Source organism: Rhinolophus sinicus, linkage group LG06 (genome assembly GCF_036562045.2).
Source record: "Rhinolophus sinicus isolate RSC01 linkage group LG06, ASM3656204v1, whole genome shotgun sequence".
NCBI lineage: Eukaryota > Metazoa > Chordata > Mammalia > Chiroptera > Rhinolophidae > Rhinolophus > Rhinolophus sinicus.
This window is the reverse complement of record NC_133756.1, coordinates 158,575,858-158,589,684: the sequence shown is the minus strand read 5'-3', so window position 1 is coordinate 158,589,684 and position 13,827 is coordinate 158,575,858. Positions and strand designations below refer to the sequence as shown.

At 50.6% G+C, this 13,827-nt stretch overlaps 2 protein-coding genes across 4 annotated transcripts; one reads left to right on the top strand and one right to left on the bottom strand.

The window, feature by feature from the left end:
* The first annotated feature begins 2,048 nt into the window (after positions 1–2,048).
* Positions 2,049–13,775, top strand: BSCL2 (BSCL2 lipid droplet biogenesis associated, seipin). 3 transcript variants are annotated; one of them, XM_074336498.1, is made up of 13 exons: positions 2,049–2,101; positions 2,413–2,491; positions 4,329–4,525; positions 6,012–6,328; positions 7,512–7,593; positions 10,598–10,741; positions 11,532–11,666; positions 11,844–11,941; positions 12,538–12,679; positions 12,824–12,890; positions 13,047–13,118; positions 13,213–13,293; positions 13,432–13,775. In XM_074336498.1, exons 3-13 carry the CDS (start codon positions 4,445–4,447, stop codon positions 13,572–13,574), a joined length of 1,362 nt encoding a protein of 453 aa, XP_074192599.1. In that variant the 5' UTR covers positions 2,049–2,101; positions 2,413–2,491; positions 4,329–4,444; the 3' UTR covers positions 13,575–13,775. The 3 variants fall into 3 exon arrangements, with proteins under 3 accessions (XP_074192599.1, XP_019569470.2, XP_019569471.1); XM_019713911.2 differs by lacking the exon at positions 2,049–2,101 and having other exon boundaries at positions 2,401–2,491; XM_019713912.2 differs by lacking the exons at positions 2,049–2,101; positions 2,413–2,491; positions 4,329–4,525 and adding an exon at positions 5,357–5,592.
* On the bottom strand, positions 2,437–3,863 carry GNG3 (G protein subunit gamma 3). Its single transcript, XM_019713915.2, has 3 exons — positions 3,725–3,863; positions 3,222–3,321; positions 2,437–2,944 (listed from the first exon to the last, which is right to left on the bottom strand). The coding sequence occupies exons 2-3, from the start codon at positions 3,318–3,320 to the stop codon at positions 2,816–2,818; spliced, it is 228 nt and encodes a 75-aa protein (XP_019569474.1). The 5' UTR covers position 3,321; positions 3,725–3,863; the 3' UTR covers positions 2,437–2,815.
* Positions 13,776–13,827: the final 52 nt, after the last annotated feature.

The following is a 13,827-nucleotide window of genomic DNA, read 5'->3' as shown; positions in this document are numbered from 1 at the left end:
TTAGTGTGTGCTTATGCTAAAAGCTTGAGCCATTAGAATAGAAGAAAATAAATTATAAGTCATGACCTCTGTGTATTTGGCCTATACTGAAACCAGTAGGATGCTTGAAGTTAAATGTAAGGTTCCTTTTAGGAGCCAAATTTATGCATGAATAATTACCACTTAGGAGGAAAAGCCTACTCATGCAACAGAGGATGTTTGAAGGGGGTTATTTCCTAGTGAATTTGAAGAATGAGAAGATACCTTTAATTAACAAAAGGACTATTGCATTGCTAGCCCTGGACTGATCCTAACTGTAATTTCTAATAAATCGTCGGACTTACTGAGGCTGGGGTGCCACAGGCTCATGGCAATCCAGTGTTCTGAAGGAGTAGTGATTGATAAAGTTCTAGATGCCGCTGACTTCTCTCTATGTAGGTGACAAGATTCAGACCTCTGGCTTACGGTACCCTAAAGGCTACCCTTGATTTCAGTGTCTGCCCATTCTCTAGTTTATTTAAAGTTACTAGTATTAGAGCTAATTAATAATTTGTAGTGGTTATTTATAGCTCTCGCCCTGCCTCTAGTAACCTCTTAAGCTCCCTTTTCTCCCCAACTAGGGCTGCAGCCATTCACCCCTAATCGTGTATGAAAATTGAGTGTGCAGAAAAATTGAGCAAAGGCTTTTGAAAAAAATATCAAGATTACATTTATTGAGCACTTCTGGCTTTTTACCAAGTCTGAGCTGATAAAATTTTCACTTCTCTGGAACTTGCCAAACACTGATGCTGTAGGAAAAGAGAAAGGTTCTAAGTGTCTGTTATGTCCTGCTTGCCATTTAAGCTTGTATATATATATAGCACAATCCATTCATTAGGTATCTGAGTGCCAGCTATGTGCCAGTTCAGGAAGCACCAAGGAATTAAGTAGGCTCCTGAACAGAATAGGGGTAGGTGCCTACTTCAGGAGGGCAACCTGATTCCTTTCCGTTTCCTCTCCCTTCCTCTCCCCTCGCTCTCTTCCTGTGTGAAGGTGTGGGGAAGCTGGGGGTGATAGGCTATATCCCTAAATGGGGGTCATCCTGCTATTACTAGAGGCAGCCCCCCAACCCCAAGTATATCCAGGCACAAAACTTGAGATGGCCTAGGCTTCCCCTGGGAAGGATGTATCCCTGAATTTTGGGGATCTTGACAATCCATGAGGAGCAGGACATCCTGTTACCTTCTCTGCCTTGGCCCTGGTCCCACCTCAGTATGTTTACCCTTGGAAGGAAAAGGCTTCTAGAGAGGCAGTCTGTGGCTTATAAATCTACCAAGTTTGAGTCTGGGAGGCGCTTCTGAGACATTAAGTTAGGTTTGGCGTCTGGACCACTACAAAGGGTGGTGAGCACACTAGGGGCAAGGACATTGCTTCTGGCGGATGTGACAGAATGGGCCCGAGGGGAAAATAGCAGAGCAAGCCCCAGTTCCCTCAGGAAACCCAAATTTCAGACTTATCTAACTCGGAGGGAGACCAGGAGGTGACCAGGAACAGCGCCCGAGACGAACAGCACGGGACATGGGACATTGATCGCACTCTGTGTACGCTCCAAAGGGAGCCTCTATTCGGCAAGCTATAGAAACCTAAATTGTCTAGCAACATTCAAGCGACCAGAGCCTGCTAAGCAGTGTTTGCTGGAGTTACCCCTGTCCCATGATCCTTGGCTATAGCCTCCCGTGTGCCTTCACCTGGAATCGGGGCGGGGTGGAGGAGGGAACGTCAGCTTCCAGACGGGGTTGGTGAGAGTGGGTATTGAGTTGGCGAAGGCACGAGCAGCCATTTTAAGACCAGACGAGCACCGAGGGGACCATATTGAGAACTGGTGGATGCCTCGGGCCGCCATTTTAAGAATGGGACTGGCGTAGAAACCCTGTACGGTGAAACGCAGTGACGTAAGGCCGCCATGTTGGCGCTGGTCCCTGGCGGCGGCCATCTTGGGAAGGGACCAGCTGTGGGCGCGGCCATCTTAGAGGTAAAACCGGCCCCTTCGCGGGAACTGGAACCAAGCTCCTCCCCTCCGTTACTGGGTTCATCCTGTCTGCAACTGCCCTCCTGAACCCCCTCCCTAAATCCATCCCGTTCGGTCTGTTTTCAGTTTCACTTGCCTTCATTGTTCATTGCCCGTGAGTGAGTGTGTGTGTGTGTGTGTGTGTGTGCGCGCGCGCGCGCGTGCTCTCTCTCCGTAGACTCTAGGTGTCTGTTGTGACTTAATTCTTCCACTTGAGACGCTCTCTCGCTCCCACCACCTCTCGCCCTCTCCCAACCCCACTGATCTCGGATCCTAGACAATGTCTAACCTGCTTTGACTGGCTGGCCCTGTTCCCTGGGTATGGCACGCCTTTCAACTGCTGCAGCCACCCCCACATCTGTTGACTGATGATCCTCTCCCCCAAGAACGCTAACACAGGAGCTGTCCTCTGAGATTCTGCATGACTTTATTCTTCAAATGGCTTTACCCTTCCAATAGCTCCAGGTGAGACTGAGAGCAAGCACCCGGCCCATCCCTCTCTCCATTGTCTGAGCGGGTCACAGAGGGAAGCGGGCAGGACGTTGGCAGAGTCTGATGGCCCTTGTATGGGTGGAGCAAAGGGTGCTTGGGGTTAGCCACAGTGGGCGAGGAAATGGAGTTGACAGATATGTGAGGGAGGGCCTTGTGCTTCAGATAACCTCACAGGGTTGAGCAAGGACTAGGAAAGGGATGCAGGGACCCTCAGGGGCTGACGCCAGTTACTGACCTAAAGAAGGGTCTAGGAGACGGAAAGGAAAGGTGAGGAGGTGTGAGGAAGGACAGGGCAGCTCAGAGGAGGGCACAGAAGAACTTCTTCTCCCGGAAGGGATTCTCTGAAGTGGGCACAGGGGTGATGAGGGGATCCTCACAGGCGTGGGCATCACAGTAAGTCATCAGGTCTGCTGCTGCCTTGGAAACCTGGGGCAAAGCCAGGAGGGGAACTGTTAGCCAGAAGCCCTGAAAGGGACTGCAGCTTCCCTTCCCAAATGGGTTATTGTATACCATCTATAACATTCCTTAAGACAGTCTTCTCTTCCCTCATCCCCCACAGAGGCCTGGGGACATCTCTCCTTACAGAGCCCGGGAGTCCTCCCCTCATCTCAGGGAGTCAAGAAAAAAAAAGCATCCCTTATCCTGAGGTTTGGGAACCTACAGCACAGCTGGGGCAACTAATAGGATCCAGGGTCCCACCCACCTTTATCCGGCACAAGCTGGCCTCAATCTTAAGCTGTTCCACCATCTTGCGGGCTTGCCCAATACTCATAGTGCTGTTCACAGGGGTCTCCCCTTTCATCCTGGAGAAAAGAGAGGGACAGCTCAGCATGATAGGGCCCTGCACAATCTCAACTGAAGGCCCCCCTCCATGCTCACTCCTCAAAAACCTTTACAAAGCTGGATCATGTGCCCCGATGTTTTCTTCTCTTTATCCCCATCTTCCAGTGTGGCCTTTCCCATCCCTGTCTTCCTCGGCTGAGGAAATGGAGAGGGTGGGATGAGATGCTCCCCAGACTCCCATATGGCCTGGGCCACAGATCATTATACGTACAAACGATTTAAGGCTTTTCAGACTCTCAAGCTATATGTGTTCCCAGCTCTGAAAGCCTCAACCAGAAAGAGCCCCTCCCTGATGGGACGGCATAAAATCTCCACCTGCCCCCTTGAGCCCCCAGGGAAGAAAGCAAGATGCTTCTGACTCACCTGAGGCCAGAGGCGGCAGCAGCCCTGGGGAGTAGGGTCAGTGGGGTACACCAAAACCTGCCTTAGATGGATGCCCCACCTTGCAGGGAGTTGCAGCTGAAAGTATCTGATACAGCAGCAGAAGTATCTTATCCAGAGAAGGCCACTGGGGAGGATCAGGTCAGTGGACTGTTGAGGGCTAGTCCCAGTTTCTGCAGCTCAAACGCTACCCAGACAGCTGGTACCTGAAGGATGAAGGATGCTAGAAGGAGCTGCTCAGATTCTGGAGCATACCAACTGCCTGGCCAATGGGGGAGTCTGGCTGCTGCCTTGCAGCCCCTGTGCACTCCCCCACTGTTACTGTCTCACTACCTGCCCCTCCCCCATTGCAGGCATTCTATGTCTGGGCTAGAGCCCTCCCCAAAGGAGCTGGAGGAAGCTGAGGCCTAGACAGACTCCCCCCACAAATGGGGTGGTCTGGACCTGTGACAGCCCCTGCAGTAGAGTCTGCAGGGGACCCTGCGCATTTGAAAATCAGACATCAGCTGGGCAGTCGCCCCCCTCATCCCCTCCTTTCTCTATTCTGATACTGCATTTATCAAGTGAATCTTCGTTTCTCTCCCAGGGACCCTCCACTCCCCATATCCAGGAAAATGTGATGAGCTACAGGTATCAGCTCCTAAATCACCACTTCGCCTAGCCACAAGTGACTCGCAAGATCCAGCGAGGTACGTCAGGAAGATGTCTAAAGAAATGGCAGACCAAAAAGAAGCTGGAGGAAAAGAGGCGTACAGAGACCAGATGAAAGAATCGGACAAAGAGGTAGGGGCATTGTGGGGAGAGTCAATGGGGGTTTCTGGGAATAGATGGGCTTCCTGAGTGCGGGTGGGGGTGTTGGTCTGAGAGATTACCTCCCACGCCTGCATCGCTGTGCTTGGTGCTGTGGGTGATGCAAAGATGCCAACAACACTGACTTTACCCTCAGAAGGCTCTTATTTGGGGTGAATAGACATAACAAAACAGAAGGTGCCGCCTTCCGAGACCTAGTCTAGATAATATGCTGTGGGGACTCTGAGAGAGTTTAGTTAGGGTCAGAGGAGATAGATCACGCATCGTAAAAGCTGGAGGTAAAATGGGTCTGAAATGCTACCACTCTAGTGAATGGTGGACAGTCCGAGCGCCGGCGCATGGCGCAAGGGGCTGCAACGTACTCCGAGCGATGCCTTGGATGCCTACGGTCCAAAGACCTGTGGGTGATTAAAGTCAGCGCCAGCTGGCTGCCGAACATTCTCCCCCCTTTCGGGGTTTAGATGGAGGGTGGTTAAGGTGTGGACCGAGGGCCATGATTGCGGCCTCGAAAGCCGGGCCGAGGGGGATGCTATGACTCATAGCATCTCCTGGATATATCTTGGGGGCCTGGTGGGAGGCGCCTTTCCCCTTTGGTCATGGCAACTGGAGAGTGACGGACCACCGCGAGAAATAGTGGGGAGCGCGCGGAGGCGGGGAGCCCAGCAGTCGGGAGGGCCCCGCCTCTCGCACCTAGCCCCGCCCCTTGCCGTGCCCCTCCCCTGGACGAGGCCCTCCCCCCGGGGCTACATAGGCAGCCGGCGGAAGGAGGCGGGGCTTACCCGGGAGGCGGAAGTCCCTCTCGCCGTTGCCTAGGCAGCGCGCGAGGCTGGTGAGTCTGCGGAGCTCTGGCACCCGTCGGTCTGGTTTTTTCCACGGTGGCGCGGTTAAGTCGGGGCTACCGGCGCTGCGCCCACCCGCGAGCCGGTGGGGGCTGGCAGGGAGCGGACCTAGGCTGCAGGACGCCCTACCCGGCGTGGGTCGCGGGCCGGTAGGCGAGCGAGCGCAGCTCCAGGAGGAGAGGAGAAACTCGAGAGGCAATTGTGAGTGCGCTTCGCCTGCTTGCTTTGAGTCTGGCTGTGCAACCTTAGGCAAGTCGCGCATTCTTTCCCTGCACCACCTGTGTGGATTGTGTCATCGTGTGTAAAAGCGCCTTGTGAGAATTTTAAGGTGCCCATCCTCTATGTTACGTATGGCTATGAATATCGAGGTGGCCTGCCCCAGAATCATGTGGCCCGAGAACGAGTTTAAATGAGGAGCTCTGGCACTGGGGGTGAACAAAGCCAAGTGAAGGAAAGGGGATAATTGACTGAAAAACACATTTGGAGAAAGGTCATAGGAAACAAAGCCTCTGCTGTGTCCTGCAATCTCTGGTTCCTCAAAGCCAGCCCAGTAATCTTGTCCCTTTTGTCCCCACCTTTCCGTGGAAAGAAGCCATTCTTCCCCATCTGTCTTTTTCCAGGAACCTCCAGCTGCTTCATCCCATGGCCAGGGGTGGCATCCAGGTGGCAAAACAGCTAGGAACTCAAGGCCTGAACCCGGGGCCAGACCCTCTGCAGTCTCCACCATGGTCAACGACCCACCAGTACCTGCCATGCTGTGGGCCCAGGAGGTGGGCCACGTGTTGGCAGGCCGTGCCCGAAAGCTGCTGCTGCAATTTGGGGTGTTCTTCTGTACCATCCTCCTCCTGCTCTGGGTGTCTGTCTTTCTCTATGGTTCCTTCTACTATTCCTACATGCCGACAGTCAGCCACCTCAGCCCTGTGCATTTCTACTACAGGTGAGAGGGATCTTACTATCACGGAGGAATCCTGTGGGAGAATTGCTGCAAGGGCCCTTAGAGCTTTTCAGTTCAACCCCTTCATTTACAGAGGAGGAAACTTGGGCCCAGTGTGCTTATATGACTTCTTACCTTTCACAGCCCAAGGCTGGAGTGAGTTTGGGCTGATAGGGCTCTAGGGTCCTAGCTCTACCTCTGGTTGAAAAGAAGAAAAAAAAAAGAAGAGGAAATTCTCCTTCTAGACTGTCATTATGAGGGTCAGTTCCATTTAGGTTGGATCAGACTTCTCTCAGGGCCACAGAAGACATTTGAGCCTAGCCAACCCCTTGGGTCATCTCAGAACTAACCTGGCCTGTATTAGAGGAGGTATTAGGAAAGCAGTAATCTGCCTTTTACGTTACTTCTTTCCATTCCCGATAGTCTACTGCACAATCGAGATTATGGAAACACAAGGTAACTGGTTATGTAACCCCCCCCCCCCCCCCAGTCCTGCTCCTTCCTATTTTACACACCCTGCCACATTCTCTCCCCTTCTCTCAACAATGGTGATAGGACCAATCAAGAGCTACTGATAAGGGCATTATTATCAATGGTCTAAAGTTGTTTTTCCCTGTCCTGAGTTCCTGGTCATGAGCTGTAATTTCTAAGGCAGAGCTGCTTAAATTTTTAAGAATCATGGATCTCCTGAAAGCTATGGCTCCTCCTGCCATAAAAATGTATCTTCATGCCCATGTTTATGCTGCACACTCACGCCCATGTGCAGTTTTGCCTACAACTAGAGGGGGTTCATAGCCTTTTAAAGACCATCTGTGGATCCCTTGTGAGGAGTTATCTCAAACTAGGCCCCAGACCAGACTATTGAATCAGAATCTGGAGGTGGGCCCAGGCATCTACATTTTTATCAAGCTCCCCAAGTTGAGTTTTTAGAATCACTTAAGTCTGAAACTATTCAACTGAGTGTCCATAGAGTCTCATCTAAGAATGTCTTCTCTCAAAAGAGGAAATAAGCTGAAATAGCAGTAAGAGAATGAGAATCACTTGGATCCCCTGGCTGCATTTCTCCATCTCTCTCTGTAACAGAGAAGGGTGCCTGCTCTGGGAGAAGAGGTGGGGGATAGGGAGTGGGGGTTAGGGTAAGGCAGACTCCATAACTTAGCAGAGTGTCATCCCCATTCTCATTTAGGACCGACTGTGACCCCTCCACCTCCTTACTCTGCTCCTTTCCTGTTGCCAACGTGTCCCTAGCTAAGAGTGGACGTGACCGCGTGAGTATTGAAGCTGAAGAGGGGTTGCATTAGCACTTTGGTGCCTTGAAATAGGAAGGCTTGAGAAAGAGCTGGAGAACAGGGATTGAGTAATAGAGACTAAGGAAGGAAGGCTGTCAAGGAGAATGCAAGTCTAAGTGAATTGTATGGATTGTTTCCTGCAGTGTTCTTCTCAAATTGTTTCAGCCAGGCCACATCTACTAGATGAGGTATATTTTAGACCTAAATGAACCTAACTTAACAAATCAACTAGTTAATTGGACTAGGATGGAATCTACCCAAGAGTTTTGAAAGCTTGTATGTAAAATTATGAAACTATTGACAAATATGTGTGGCCTGCCATTACAAAGGGTACTGGGCCGGAGGACTGGCCAGGTGCCAGTATGACATCAGCAAACCTGGCAACCCTAAGAAATGCAGCCTGGGAATGCATCCTTTTTTATTAGGCAAGCTGGGGGAGGCTCTGGAAAAGGGTAGGATCCCTGAACACTTCAAAAGGACATTAGAGGAGCAACATCATTTCTAATCACCAGAGTTGTTGGAGCTGCCAGCCAGCGACATATTCGAAGTAATCAGTGGTCAACCTTACTTTCAGAATTTAAAAATCATTTGAAAATTATTTTTCAAAAATGGTACTTGGGAGGACACTGACTTTAAGATAGAAAACACAGGATAGAAATAAATGGTCACTGAAGGAAGGAGTGTAAGGAAAGGAGTATAGAGTCGGGTTCCCTGGGATTGGCGTGCAGACTGGCATTACTTGACAATATAAATAACCTGGGAGACTGTGTCTCCCAGGTTATTTATAAACGGTAAAACTTTCCGTTTTACCACCAAGTAGCCGTACGCTATTAAATGTACCAGGTTAGATGAGTGGGCCCCAAATGGAAGATGTCAAAGTAGTGAGGTAGAATATTGCACGTTGCAAGACAGAGATTTTTCGTCATAGTGCTACTGCTCAGAAAAGGAACTTGGAGATTGTAGAATTTTCTGTGAAGATGTTGATTCTATGGGCTTCTGTGGCAATGATGATGATGATGGTAACTAATAATAATAATAGGAATATATTGAGAGGATTAGGAACACAGCCTCAGGACCTCTGCCCCTGGAATGGCGCATGCAGTTGTGTGGCTGCCCATTGTAGAGATCACAGAGGTGATACAGAGAGCCTAAAGTAATCGGGTGCAAGGCTGCTGGATGAGGAACAAAGGGAAAGTTGAAGCATAGGGGGCGATCCAGCCCAAGGCCCCGAAAATTAAAGCAGGTTGATCGTTTTGTTCATTTGCAGTGAACGCTTTTGAATGGATAGATGGATGGATGAAATAATGTGTCTACCCTGTGTGTAACACCTTGCTATAAGGAGATGTGGTCTTGCTCTCAAGGAGTCCACAGGACTAACAGAATTCTATATATTATAAGAATTGCAAAGTGTAAGATGCAGATTCTGCCTTTTAGAAGAATCTGTGAAGAATTTGAGAGGTCGGTGTGAGACTATGGAGATGGTGAGGCTCAAAGTGGACCTTTTAAGGAAGGGTGAATATTGTGGGAATGGGGAATTGGGGGCAGAGTCTGCCTATCAGGTAGACACGTGTGGACAAAGGCATGGAGTCAGTCAGAAGGTTCTGGTATCAGATTCTGTGGATCCCCTTGGAGGAGAGGACATTGAGACACAATTACTAGTTAAAAAAAAATACATCTATGTATATATACACACATACACACACACAAAACAGCTTTACTGAGATGTGTCACATTCCATACAACTCATTTAAAATTTACAGCTCAGTCATTTTTAGTGTAGTCACAGAGTTGAGCAGCCATCACTACAGTCAGCTTTAGAGCATTTTTATTACCCCCAAAAGAAACCCATACCCATTAGCTAGTAGTCACTCCCCATTTCCCTTCAGCCCACCCAGAGAACTGTTTTGATGTTTCAAAGAATTCAGAGAAATAATTGGCTTAGATTCATTTGGCCTCTATAGAAGGGTAGGAATCCCATGGAATCCATTTTTTTTTCCCTATGACTTTATTCAGAACATTTTGCAAATTAGATTTTACAATTAGAAGTTCAATCTGCTACTACATAAGTTGCAAACTTTTCAAAACACTACAGAAAATCCTTTGTTTCTTTGGATTTTTCTGTTTGAAATCCATTCTTTTTTTCAACAAATAATTCAGACAGAAAATAAGAATCTGTATAGAACTTGGATCACTGGCTTTCCACCTTTTACCCTAGTGATAAAATATTCAGAGGACCGTCAGTCGTGTCCAGATTTTGGAGCTGGTTCGCTATGGGCTAGGGCAGTGTTTTTCAACTTTTTTTTTCCTCCTTAAATCCATTCCCTCTTTTGTTAAAAGCAAAAGCTTTCCCATCACCCCTGTGAATCTTATATACCATGCTGAGAGGGTCGTGTTACAGGAAAATAGTTGAATATAGGATTAGAGGAATATAGGAATGGTCAGGAAGAACTAGGGTATGTTTGGTGGCAAGTCTTTAACCTTTTGAGGTTAATCCCAGAGAAGGAGCCTTCCCACTATGAGTCTCGGTTCTGCCAACGGAACCAACATAAGGGACCCAGAATGACATCAAGATGATCTGGAGCGACAATGACTGCAAGACCTGGCTAGGGAGATGATGAGCGTTTCTGGCACTTGGTTAATTAATAATGTCAGTGAAGGCAGGTTATGCCCAGGGGGGTGGCCTCCTGAGGACAGGCCTGAGTCACAGATGGCCCACTTGGCAACACGATGGTTCTCTTTTGGAAAAGAAATGTGACAAAGCCTCTTTCTCGGAACAGCAGTGGGACTAAGATCTCAGAAGTGGGAGGGATCCGGCCACCACTAGGGGGCAGCACATTCTTGGGATGAGAGAGCTGGAGAGGACTGTTAATAATGCTAACCAAGGGGGTTGTAGCAGAGTGTTTGGAGGGGCTGGGGGGGGGGACAGGGACCGTACAATTTCCAAGTACACATTTTTGAGGAGAGATGGGGCTACCTCGGACAGGTGCTGATGTATGGACAGCCGTACCGCGTTACCTTAGAGCTTGAGCTGCCAGAGTCCCCTGTGAATCAAGGTTTGGGCATGTTCTTGGTCACCATTTCGTGCTACACCAGAGGCGGCCGAATCATCTCCACTTCTTCACGCTCCGTAAGTGTTCGTGGCCTCTATGGGAGGGTGTGGAGAATGACGACAGATGTTAGAATATCTGGGTTGGCCTTCAGGAGAAAACATCCTAGCTCTGAGGTCACAAGACACATCCAGATAGGCAAGGGGACTCAGTTTACCAAGTCAGACAGACAGCCCCAGATATCTAGTGGCCACGTCCAGCTTTGGGGTAAAGTCTGAAGAGTGGAGCCGCTCTGAAAATGGGCTTCTTGGGAGCCAGACAGACATGGGCTCGAATCCTCACTCACGAACATACTAGCTGAGGGGCAGCTTACTGACCCCCTTGGTTATAAAGTATTATCAATGGTATGGTGGTAACTCCCTATAGTAAGACTAGTTTGGATTCAGTCAGGAAATGCAAAGTGCTTATTAGCACGTAGTGGGTATTCAGTGAATGTTAGACTCCATTCTTAATTGTCAATAAAACCACATCATGAAAGCAAATCCCAACATGTCTCCACAGGGGAAAAAGCCTCAGATGGTGTACTGGGGCTTAATCTGCTCTGGATTATAGAACCATTTGGGGGAAAGTTAGATCAGAGAGAGTGTTAGGCTTGCCCTAGGAAGGTTTCTTAGAAGAGGCGCCTCTCAGGGACAGCACTCAAGCATTTGGAACAGTTGGGTCAAGACTTGGGGGAACATGATAGGAAGTGAAAGTGAGGGAGCAGGGGACCTGAGGAAGAAGCAGCCTTCATAGACTCTCAGGGGTGACTGAGGGGCCGTGGGAACCTGGGGGTATCAGTCCCCAACCTCTCCCTCCTGGCCCTGGCAGGTGATGCTGCATTACCGCTCAGACCTTCTCCAGATGATTGACACACTGGTCTTCTCTAGCCTCCTGCTGTTTGGCTTTGCAGAGCAGAAGCAGCTCCTGGAGGTGGAGCTGTACCCGGAATACAGAGAGAACTCGGTAAGGGAGGTGAAGGAGGACTAGGAGACAGCCCTCCCCATAAGCCCAGACTTCTGCCTGAGGAGCCTCTGGGCTCGGTCAGGAGGGACAGCAGCAGAGGCTGGAAGTGGGCCCCAGATTGTCAGGAGCAGGATCCCGGCCTGACATGGCTACCATCCCCCCCTCTGGCCCCTGCAGTATGTGCCGACCACCGGAGCATTTATCGAGGTCCACAGCAAGCGCATCCAGCTGTATGGCGCCTACCTCCGCATCCATGCCCACTTCTCTGGGCTCAGGTAAGGAACCCCTGAAGTGAGCCTCGGCGGCTCTCATGAGGCCGCCAAGTGAAGAGGGTCCTAAGCAGAGGTAACAGGTTTTACCTGGGCCACAGGTTCTCAACGCTGGCTGCACGTCAGGCTATCAATTCCCCGGGGAACCTTTTTTTTTTCCTGTTTTGAGGTCACATTGGTACAACATTGTAAGTTTCCAGTGTACAATATAATGTGACATCTGCATATACTACAGCATACTCACCACCAAAAATCTGTTTTCCGTCTGTCACCATATAGTTGACCCCCTTTACCCATTTCGCTCTCCCTCCGCCCCCCTGCCCCTCTGGTAACCACCAATCTGCAGTCTGCCTCCATGAGTCTGTGTTTGTTTTGTTTTGCTTGTTCATTTGATTCCTGGGGAACTTTTTAAAAATACCGATGCCTGGGCCCTGTCCCCAGACCAACTGAACCGGAATCTGTTAGGTCCACATCTGGCCATCAGACTTTTTGGAGGCGCCTTAGGGAGTGCTGATGTGCAGCCAGAGTTGAGAACTGCTCTCTTATGAGAAGGCTGGTGCTCTCCGGTGACTGCTACCTTCTGTCCCTTCTTCCTGCTTCAGGTACCTGCTGTACAACTTCCCAATGACTTGCGCCTTCGTCGGTGTTGCCAGCAACTTCACCTTCCTCAGCGTCATCGTGCTCTTCAGCTACATGCAGTGGGTGTGGGGAGGCATCTGGCCCCGACACCGCTTCGCTTTGCAGGTCGCAAAGGACCCCTTCCTCTTCCCTTCCTGATCCTTCTCTGACTGGGGAATGAGCCAGGGCACGTTGGGGGCTCGGGCTGCAGGGCCCTGATCACTGGGGAAGGAAGGCAGTCCTCACTGCTGAGTGGGTTCTCCTCCATAGGTAAACATCCGAAAAAGAGACGGTTCCCGAAAGGAAGTCCAGGGAAGGATCTCTGCCCGTCAGCCAGGTAAAGGTGATGGCTGGGGACTGGGGGTGAGGGGGCTCCTGCAGCATCCAGTATGAGGCTTCAGGCTCTCCCACACTGAGCTGAGGGTCAAAGAAAAAGCACTGCTGTCCAGGCACGGCCTCCCTAGCCCTACCCTGCCCTGCCTTCTACCCCAAGGCCAAGAGGAGTCAACCCAGCTATCAGACATTACAGAGGATGGTGAGAGCCCTGAAGATCCCTCCGGGACAGGTACGGTGCGTCAGCCATCCCTCCCTGCCAACTCCTCCTAGCCCTCTCTTCAGCCTCTTCCAGTCTGACCTCTGCGTTCCCCCTGTGGCTGCAGAAGGCCAGCTGTCTGAGGAAGAGAAACCCGATCAGCAGCCCCTGAGTGGAGAGGAAGAGCTAGAGCCAGAGGCCAGTGATGGTGAGGGGCACCACCCTGCATGGGGACCTGGTTAGGGTGGGGATGGCATGCGAGAGGGAGGGTGCCACATTGAGCGGGGAGGGGCCCCTGGTTATCTGATTTCCCATTTGGGATTTTGTTTTTCCCTCCCTGGCCCAGGTTCAGGCTCCTGGGAAGATGCGGCCCTGCTGACAGAGGCCAACCTGCCTGCTTCTGCCCCTGCCCTGGCCCCGGAGACTCTGGGCAGCTCTGAGCCCTCTGGGGGCTCTCTCCGGCAGCACCCCACCTGCTCCAGTTCCTAAAGAGAACAGGGCAGAGTCCTGTGCCACTCTTCAGACTTTACCCCCAAGCTGTACACAGCCACCAGATAACTGGGCTTGTTTGTCTGATTTGGTGAACTGACTCTTCTTCCCTATCCTGATGTGTCTGTGACTTCAGCCCTTTTCCACCTGACCCCTTCCTTTTCCTGTGGCTCCCCCAATAAACTATATTCTTGCCAGGTGCTTCTGACTCTTTGAAGTGATTCAGGGCCATTTGAAAACCTTGGGTCCCCCA